At 35.7% G+C, this 10,718-nt stretch overlaps 3 protein-coding genes across 5 annotated transcripts in view; 2 read left to right on the forward strand and 1 right to left on the reverse strand.

The window, feature by feature from the left end:
* Nucleotides 1-10,718, reverse strand: part of LOC108147673 (protein gone early) — a 32,098-nt gene that overhangs the window by 9,185 nt on the left and 12,195 nt on the right. The gene's annotated exons all lie outside the window — the stretch shown is intronic.
* Nucleotides 3,367-4,335, forward strand: LOC108147678. The gene has a single exon (XM_017274375.2). It carries the CDS (start codon nucleotides 3,473-3,475, stop codon nucleotides 4,223-4,225), a length of 753 nt encoding a protein of 250 aa, XP_017129864.1. The 5' UTR covers nucleotides 3,367-3,472; the 3' UTR covers nucleotides 4,226-4,335.
* Nucleotides 6,102-8,242, forward strand: LOC108147679. The gene has a single exon (XM_017274376.2). The coding sequence runs from the start codon at nucleotides 7,204-7,206 to the stop codon at nucleotides 7,882-7,884; it is 681 nt and encodes a 226-aa protein (XP_017129865.1). The 5' UTR covers nucleotides 6,102-7,203; the 3' UTR covers nucleotides 7,885-8,242.

A 10,718-nucleotide genomic window follows, 5' to 3' on the forward strand; every position in this document is an offset into this window, starting at 1 on the left:
ATATATTTTTATTATTTGTATGGGAGCTATATGATATAGTCGTCCGATTTTGATGAAATTTTAACCATAATTCTGAAATATTTAACCATTGCTATATGTCGAAGAACTAAACAAAAAATTAAAAAAAGCAAAGTTATAATTTTTTTCAATTATTTTTCCGATTGTTCCTATGGGAGCTATATGCTATAGTCGTCCGATTTTGATGAAATTTTAACCATAATTCTGAAATATTTAACCATTGCTATATGTCGAAGAACTAAACAAAAAATTAAAAAACAGCAAAGTTATAATTTTTTTCAATTATTTTTCCGATTGTTCCTATGGGAGCTATATGCTATAGTCGTCCGATTTTGATAAAATTTTAACCATAATTCTGAAATATTTAACCATTGCTTTATGTCGAAGAACAAAACAAAAAATTAAAAAACAGCAAAGTTATAATTTTTTTTCAATTATTTTTCCGATTGTTCCTATGGGAGCTATATGCTATAGTCGTCCGATTTTGATGAAATTTAAACCATAATTCTGAATTATTTAACCATTGCTATATGTCGAAGAACTAAACAAAAAATTAAAAAACAGCAAAGTTATAATTTTTTTTCAATTATTTTTCCGATTGTTCCTATGGGAGCTATATGCTATAGTCGTCCGATTTTGATAAAATTTTAACCATAATTCTGAAATATTTAACCATTGCTTTATGTCGAAGAACAAAACAAAAAATTAAAAAACAGCAAAGTTATAATTTTTTTTCAATTATTTTTCCGATTGTTCCTATGGGAGCTATATGCTATAGTCGTCCGATTTTGATGAAATTTAAACCATAATTCTGAATTATTTAACCATTGCTATATGTCGAAGAACTAAACAAAAAATTAAAAAACAGCAAAGTTATAATTTTTTTCAATTATTTTTCCGATTGTTCCTATGGGAGCTATATGCTATAGTCGTCCGATCCGGCTCGTTCCGACTTATATACTACCTGCAATAGAAAGACAACTTTTGGGAAAGTTTCATGCAGATAGCTTTAAAACTGAGAGACTAGTTTGCATATAAACGGACGGACAGACGGACAGACGGACGGACAGACGGACGGACAGACGGACATGGCTAGATCGACTCTACTAGTGATGCTGATCAAGAATATATATACTTTATAGGGTCGGAAACGTCTCCTTCACTGCGTTGCAAACTTCTGACTGAAATTATAATACCCTCTGCAAGGGTATAAATATAAGGGTACTTCAAAATACACCTACCTACAGCAAATGTATCATTTGGGTATAAAATAAAGTTAAAATTTGCGTATTTATTTTCTTTCGTTCATTTAAACCAACATGTGCCCAGTGGCTAGGTTTTAAGTTTATTAATTTGTGTATTAAATACAAAAAACCAAAGTAAATAATTTGTATTGGCAAAGGGTATTTCAAAAACACAACCGAAATAATAAAAAGAAATATATATATTTTAGTGTTAGGAATAAGCTTTTATTTCGTTAATTTATTTATGTTAATTGAAGAACTAATTTGCAATGATATAACGTGCTAAATCCTATTAATGAAAACTTCTAATGAACAGACAACTGATTAATAGCAATTAGAACAAGAAAGAAAGCAAACTTCGGCAAGCCGAAGTTCATATACCCTTGCAGCTATTGCAAGAATTAAACATTTTTGAAAACATTAAAATTATAATTTACTTGCGTATAAGTTTAAAAACATTGAAGCTATGATGATTTGCAGCTCAATTATTTGATAGTTATTTTATATATTTTTATTGTTCCTATGGGAGCTATATGATATAGTCGTCCGACTTTAATGAAACTTAAACCGTAAATCGAAAATATTTAACCATTACTAAATGTCGAAGAACTAAACAAAAAATTAAAAAACAGAAAAGTTATAATTTTTTTTCATTTATTTTTCCGATTGTTCCTATGGGAGCTATATGCTATAGTCGTCCGATTTTGATGAAATTTTTACCATAATTCTGAAATATTTAACCATTGCTATATGTCGAAGAACTAAACAAAAAATTAAAAAACAGCAAAGTTATAATTTTTTTTCAATTATTTTTCCGATTGTTCCTATGGGAGCTATATGCTATAGTCGTCCGATCCGGCTCGTTCCGACTTATATACTACCTGCAATAGAAAGACAACTTTTGGGAAAGTTTCATGCAGATAGCTTTAAAACTGAGAGACTAGTTTGCATATAAACGGACGGACAGACGGACAGACGGACATGGCTAGATCGACTCGCCTAGTGATGCTGATCAAGAATATATATACTTTATAGGGTCGGAGATGTCTCCTTCACTGCGTTGCAAACTTCTGACTGAAATTATAATACCCTCTGCAAGGGTATAAAAAGGGTGGGAAATGTTAAAGTTTAAATGAAGTTGCTGGGTATCAAACAGAGAAAAGATTTGGAGAAAATAAACAAATAGGAAAATCTTAACAGTTTTAAGATCGACAAATGTTTAACAAAATTGTTGAATGCTATTAAATTGTAAACAACAAAAATATTGATATTACTTTAAACACCGTTGTACATGGTTAAATAATATATAAATAAATTATATATATTTATTTTATTATTTAACATGAGTAACCTTAAAGTCAAAGGCAAAAGAATTGCCTAAAAGAAAAAGGAACCGCCTTAACCTGTTGCAATTCCCGAAAGTTTTATTTAGAGCCGAGACATTTTATAATTTCACTGCCAAAAGTATTCATTGATTAATCCAACAGCTATAGGTATTTGCAAATTAATTGATTGCCGAATAGGCCCGAAACTAATGACAGGCGGTAGAAAAAAACCCAGGCAAACATGTTTCTGGCCAAAATTGATGCCGCCAGTGATGATGAGGTGCCGTTTAATGAGATTCGCTAGGCCCACCCATTCAATACTTTTCGCAGACATGTATGTATCGCATCAGCTTAGAGCTAACTCATGAAGATGTTATGTTGGGTATATTTAGATATTTGCTAATCCATGGTGAATGCCCAATGCCCAGTCGTCAACCAGGGTCACCGCCGGCCCAGTCAAGTTCAATGCCAAAGAAGACTCTTTGTCGAATGTAAACCATGGTTTCTGTTTCTGTTTCGGATTTGGTTTTGGATTTGGTTTCAGATTCGGTGTCGGTGTCGGTGTCGGTACCTGGCCCGCCGCTGCGTTCGTTCGTTCTAATTTGAATAAATTTTAGGTCAGATCGCAAGACTCCATAGGCGCAGAGATCGAGAGCTTTGGTTATATGTTATATGCGGCATTTGCATTTGCATAAACGGCCAACGGCCAACGGCGACGTCGACAGAGGCGGCAGACCATTGGACGGACACAACCGGAGCATATTTAAGACAAGTGGAGCGGCCCAAAATGCAATCATTGCCTCGCAGCAATTCGTCAACGAAGCAACCAAACAAACGCAACCAAGGATTATTCACCAGCAGAGGATTACGTACAGCCAGCCAATCATGTTCATCCAACAAGTGCTAGTCAGCTGCCTGATCCTGGTGGCTCTGACCCAGGCTCGTCCCCAGTACGGCTACGAGCAGCCCAGTTCGGACATCTTCATCGGTGGCGGATCCTCGCCAGCCGGCAGCAGCAGCAGCAGCATCGGTGGTGGTGGCATCGGTGGCGGTCTGGTCAGTATCCAGCCACATCGCGGTGGCGACAAGTACCTGCCCCCGGCCAGCACCACCCAGGCTCCGATTATCAACAAGAAATTCTATCTGGTTTCGGCGCCCGAGGATCACAGCAACGATGGCAAGGTGAAGCATCTGGTGCTGGGACGTCCGCAGAAGAACTACCGGGTGGTGTTCATCAAGGCGCCGGCCGGCGACAATGCCAATGTGAAGTATTCGGCCGAATTTGCTCCGCAGGAGGAGAAGACCGTCATCTATGTGCTGAGCAAGAAGGATAACGATGTGGATGCCAGCGATATTGCCACGCCGGCGCCCACGCAGCCCAGCAAGCCGGAGGTCTTCTTCATCAAGTACAAGACCGACGACGAGGCCAAGCAGGCGCAGCAGGAGATCCAGGGACAGTATGACAAGCTGGGCGGCACCAACGAGTACCAGGAGGACAACAATGCACCCATCACCTCGGTGATCGGCAGCCTGGATGGCCTGAATCCCGATGGCAGCTACAACTACCGCCAGATTGCCAATCGCCCAGCGGCAGTGGCGCCCAGTGCCCAGTATCTGCCTAGTTTGCTGAAGCACTAGAGGATTGGGAGCACCACTATGGTATCACCCTATCACCATATCACCCTCAAACAAAAACCCCCTGTTGTGTTGCATATTTTTAAGAAATCACTCAATATTTTTTTGCATTTTTTTTTTTTTATATCGAAATGTTGTTAATAAAAAGCTTACATTAAAAAAAAAATATCAAGCAGTGTGTTTATATTCGAAGGGTTCCTGGTGAAATCACAGATTCTACAGCCCAATAACATTTGATTTGGAAAACCATATTACAACGAAGCTATTATGGTGTAATAATAACAATATTGTTATTAATATTATGCATTTTTTTTTTACAAAGAAAAAGCGAAGGTAAGTCAGGAACCAGTAAGGTTGCTTAATTTTTTTCTCATTTCATAATACCCAAACAAACATGCGTAAAAACAAGAATGAAAGAAGTTTTTACCCTGTTGCTTTGTGCACTCTGCCTTAAGGTCAGTCGTTTAAAAAATTAATAAAAATCGTATAAATAAATTGAAATGTCTCTTCGGCGCAATTAAATTAAAATCGAAATCCAAATCCAAATCAAAGTCAAAGTCAAAAATAAATCGAAGCAGAAACATTTCGGCTTTGTTTTTCCCGATATTCAAATCAGCAGTCACATTTCAATATGTCCAAATCCAAATCGGAATCCAAATCGATGCCACACAACACAACGCAGCCAAAGCTGCCGTCAAAATTTCCAACAGAAATTAGCTTAAATGAAGTGAGAAATCAAAATAAGCTCATCAAATTTAATTAAATAGTAGAGTTTTATATATTTTGGCTTTAGCTTTTTCCTCTTTTTGTTGGTTTGATTGGGCCATTAAACTGACGCTGCATAAACTCGGGCCAAAGATCGCTTGATTAATGTTGAATCAGAGCTAATGGCACCCAAAAGATACTCCACTAATCGTGAAATTGAACCGAGGAAATAAAACAAAGAAGTACAAACCGATTTGGACCTGAGTGAAGTTATCTCTTCTTTATTGGCATTTTATATTAATTTATATTTAATTGCAACAATAAATAATTGTGGGAGAAAACGGAAAACGGCAAGTGAGGGGCAAATATAAAATTCCACACTTATGGGGGTATTATATTTTTAAATATTAAAAAAAAATAAGACACATATTAAACATATTTATATTCCAATCTGTAGAAAGTGCAGATGAACGAGGATTTATGTCTGATTTCTTGAGTTGTTAAAAAAATCATGTAATTACAGTATATTAAACATGTGAATTTTTAAGGAATTATTAACAGATTTCGATTTCCTTGAAAAACTATCATAATATTAAAGGTATTTTAATTCTAATCTTGTTTAGCAAAATAACTTTCTTTTATTATGCTAAACAAAGGACAAATATATAAAAATGTATATTTTATAAGCACTTCACATTTTCTCATTACTTTTATTTTGACCGCAACCAAAAGAAATTTTTGATTTGTCTTGTTAAATAAAACAAAATCCCATTTATAAAATTATTTTAATATAATACTGACATGTCATCGATATTGCAACTTTTGATTTAAGCCGTGATTTTTTGTCGGTACCTTCAACCCAACAATACAAATTGGAAATAAAATAACAATTTACAAGTTATGAAACACGTATAATTTTAACAAAACAAAATTATGTAGTCCTAGCCTAATCAAAACGCCCAATTGCCCAACACAACCAATTAATCTTGTAAAATTACTCCTTCTATCACACCATAATCGTTTGACCTCCCTCAAAGTCTTCTAGATATGACCCAAGTTATAAACAACCTACAAGTAACATCTTCATTGGAGCACAAATAAAGCATCTTATCCATGCACAGCATATGGCCAAACAATTTTTCTTAATAAAACCGAGCATAAATCAAATTAGCTGTACCATTTTGCTTAAATGCGACATGAAAGTGTGGGAATTACGCGTCAATTTATGCAAATCCTATGCACACAACAAACAATACACACACACACACGATCGAACCAGTTGCCAATACCGCAGCCATTGTTGATATTTTAATTGTCTCTTGTTGACAACAACGAGCCGAAAACGAGAAAAAGAGCTCAAATTAATCTACTAATCAGCGACGAGGCTGCGAACCAAATACAAATAACTGAAACTGAAATCGGAATCGGAATCGGCATCGGAATTGGCCAAAAGATGCAGATGGTAACAGAGCACGAGTTGGCCAAGATCATTAGTCAACGGTGAGGGCGTTGGATGCTGCGCCCCGGCGATAGGCAGCACTTCTTCATCCATTCCGCCCAAAAATTCAAATTCAAGTCGAAAATCAAAATCAAAATCCAAGTCCCACCCGATGATAAATGGTCTGCAAATCGGTGGGATGTGAGAAGAGCATAACGAAAAGGTATGTCAAAACCGAAGCTAATCGGGGCAGAGGGAACATCAAACATTAATTAATTGTTTTTAGATTAAGTAAGGGGATTTTTTGGAGTAATCGAGTCTTCTAGTGATTTCTCAAGGCTGTTCAAGGCCATGAACTTGGTGGTGAAAAGAACGAATAGGGGAAAATCTAAGCATTTATAATTAAGTGTAAAGAAAACTATTAAAGTTTTAATTTGATTTTGGTAAATAAAACTAAAATAAATATTAACTAAATTACACTTACATAATTTTAAAGAAGCTTACAGCTATTATCTTAACTGAATACTAAATTAAATAAATGTACATTCAAAAAGCTTGTTTAGTTTTTGTACCAAAGCATAATGAAAATATGTTGATTATGAAATGCTGAGACCCTGAGAGCACATAACAATTCGGCAGCTTCTTTCTGTTCCCGCATTTTCACGCACAATTAATTTTTTGACCCAGCGCAAGTTCGTTGCCCAAGTCTTTTGTTTTGGCAGCTCTTAATGGAGCGATTTGTGGTCGGAAAAGTGTGTTAAATAGCTAATTTTCACAAATTTTTTGGTCCAATCAGGCTGTGCGATCTAAGTAGATCTCTTTTAAAAGTGAAGCTGAGATGGAAAAACCGAATCAGTTGTCTTCTGAAATTCGCGAAATGCTGAACATAGTTGTGTGGTTTACCCTGTCGTTGATAACTCTGTCCTGGGCTCAAGGATCGCGTTCCTATCTCCCCCCACCAGCACCATCGAGTCCAGCCATGGAGCCCATCATAACCAAACAGTTCTATAGCATCTCACCAGCCGAAGATCCCGAGGATTCAGAGCCCAAAACAAGACACTTGGTCATCGGACAGCCGCGCAGAAATTACCGAGTGATTTTTATTCGAGCGCCGGGAGCAAATAGTCAGCCTGTGAAGTACACGGCGGAGTTGGCGCCCCAGGAAGAGCGAACTGTGATCTATGTTTTGACCCGCAAGCAACAGGAACTGGAGGCCACGGACATTGTGGCGCCGCAGGAAAAACCGCAGGCCGAACAGAAGCCGGATGTGTTCTTTATCAAATACAAAACGAACGACGAAGCGGCGGCTGCTCAAAAGGAAATCCAAACGCAGTACGATCAACTTGGCGGAAATACGGAAATTTCTGCACCCTATGTGGCACCCATTAAATCGGTGGTTGGGGCTCTAAGTAGCCCTCAATATCTAGCAGCTACTTACCAAGTTCCAGCCCAATCGACTGGATATCACTACGATAGACCCATCTCTACAGTTTTGGCGCCAGCGGAACGATATTTCTAAAGCTCCGATTATATCCGCCACTGCTCGTTGAATATTCCATGCTATTTGCATCTAATTGATAAGCCATTTCCACAAACGTATTTATCACAAATCTTGGCGAACGCGTAAATAAAAATGGTTTCTTTTACTAGGTTTTTTTGTTGTACATAATTTTTGCAAGTTTTTTTTTTTATCTGATTTGCGATTTATGTATAAAGATATTGGCAAAAGTGCTTTGACCCTGTGACAAAAGAGAAGAATTCAAAGAGGTTTTGCAAACGGCGTATTGGTTGTCTATACTAAAGCGAAATTTCTAGATTCAATTTTTAGAACAAAATTAAAAATATGTTCAAAATATTTCCAGAGTAAATTGTTTTGTTCAATATACAAAATATTGTTAAATATATAATTGAGTTTAAAGAATAATATATACAACAGAATGTATACAAAAAATGAAGTTTAAAAGCAAACAAGAATTTGTAATAAAAAGCCACATGTCTTTATTTGTAAAATAAAATTAAAGCTTTAAAAGATAAAAAATGTACATTTTCTTTTTATAAATAAAAGTATGTATATACTGCGACTTTTAAAATTCAAAATTCACAGTAGTTTCTGAGAAGCAGGGGCTTCAAACTTTCGTCTAAAATGGATAGTTTGCCAAAATCGAAAAATTCGAATAAATTTTGCAAGTCGCAACCGAAAAAAGAAACCGCAAAACGGCAATGCAGTTTTTTTTATGATGTGTCTCCACTTTGGCTTGGCTTGTTTATCTTCTTTTGGATTTATTTGCATTTGCATTTAATTAATGGGATTTTCGAAGCAAATTTTGGGCATCAACTGGGCGACCTTTTTTTGATTGGCAGCAGCAACAATTTGGCAGCAATTAATCTTTGTGGCTGGGGAAAAAATTAAACAAACCAAGGTCGTGGCGAAAAGTTGGAAATTAAAAAGTGCGATTCTAGGTCTCAAACTGTGCCTTTCCACACCTTTGTTTTTATCTCTCTAATATTTCCATTTCCAAGGTGGCCAAAATATATAAATAAATCACACATTGGTTTTGGCCAAAAGCGCAAACACAGACAATAGCCCTAAAACGGCCCTGCCCAAAACGCATTCAAATTATGGCAATTATATTGAAATTTTTCATCAACAAAACAGAAGAAACACTCGTCCGACGATTTGTGGTTTTGGAATTTCTGCTTTTAGCCTCTTTAACTAAAAATAGCCCATGACATAACACAATCTATGCATATTTTCGGATACCCTTTGTTGGGTGCATAAAAATCGATGAAAAAACACCAAATACTGTCAATAAATGTTATTAAATTATACAGCTGATAGATAAATAAATATTAAAATAATATAAGTGCCTAGGGTATTTCCTGTTTCGTTATTTTTTTTTTCTTGAGGCAATTTAAATCCTTTTCGGCGCTTTGTTTGCCATGCCGCCAACGTATCAAAACTAATGATATAATTTATGGTCTAACAAAGATTTGTCAAAGATCCGAAGATCAAAGCGGAAATTTTAAACAAAGTCCAACAATAATTGAAATGCCATTGCAACAACAGAAAACCAACAAGTTTTATTTAAAAGACGCATAGCTCCAAACACACAAAAATGGGATTAGTTTAAAATGCAAATTATATGTGAAAGTGTAATATAAAATACATAATATGCTTATGATCTCAAAGACATGAATTGGAATTTTTAAATTTGATTTTAAAATGCAAGAGTATACAAAGAATTCATACTTTTATGCCCAGCTTAAAATCAATGCCAATAAATTGCTGCGCCTGTGGCTCAAAAATAATAATGCTTTTAGTGATGCTATTTAATTCCGCCAACATAATTAAGCTCTTGTTAACAATGGCTTAATACGTCACACTAAAGTCCCATGGCGGAAGCAGGTTCTATTCCAAGAACCAAACACAAAAACTACAAGAAAAAAATAAAGAAAAAATCACCGGCGAAAAGAAAGGAACCATATAAAAAAAAAAACCAACAAGTTCTTTAAGGCATTTGTTTGCCCAACAAAGACAGCAAACAAATTGCGTCCATCAATCAAGATGAGTAAAGCTATAATTTGATATGTGAACACCTGTGTGTGAGTGTATTTTCTTTAAATGGTTGCAAAAACCATAAAAAGATAATAGCTTAAAGAAAATAAAAGCACTGCAATGAAAGTTTTTTTTTTAATTATAATAATAATTATTTGGTAATTTTGAAAACAGAGTTAGATTATAAAATTGAGTTCTTGGAGTTTAATGGATATTAAAAACTGAACATTTTGTTTGTAATATATTGTTGTTTTGTTTTTGAGCTCTTTATTTATTGACAGCTTTGACAATATCATATTAATATTCAAACTGTCTCTGATCGGCAAACACTTGCTGCTACTCACAGGAGCATCTGTATACATATTTCAAAACCTGTACCTGAGTCTTCTATACAGGATGTCCAATAATCTCAAGCGATATCGAGCCTAAGAATCAAGATTCTTCCTTTTCACAGAAAAAGATTGCTAATGAAAAGCACTCTCCGGCAGCGCAAGAAGGATAAAAATATTGTGGCGGAGGTGAGTGAAAAATAAGGATCTTCGAAATTTCTGGCTTTAATATGTTTAGTGTGTTATTTCAGCCATTGGAACAGTTAGACTCGGAAAATGCTCTGGATCGTGAAATATAACTTTCGGTTCTGCGTAGCATAAACATAAAGTTTTTGGATTTCGGAGTTTTATACGACAACAGATCCACTGTATATTCTATAGATATATTTACGAAACGACGAAAATTAATGGAGTAGGAGAGCTCTTGGATCTTCTCGTCGAGTACGTTTTGCCGGTGTGTATTCTCTG

Source organism: Drosophila elegans, unplaced genomic scaffold (assembly GCF_018152505.1).
Source record: "Drosophila elegans isolate 14027-0461.03 unplaced genomic scaffold, ASM1815250v1 contig_149, whole genome shotgun sequence".
Lineage (NCBI taxonomy): Eukaryota > Metazoa > Arthropoda > Insecta > Diptera > Drosophilidae > Drosophila > Drosophila elegans.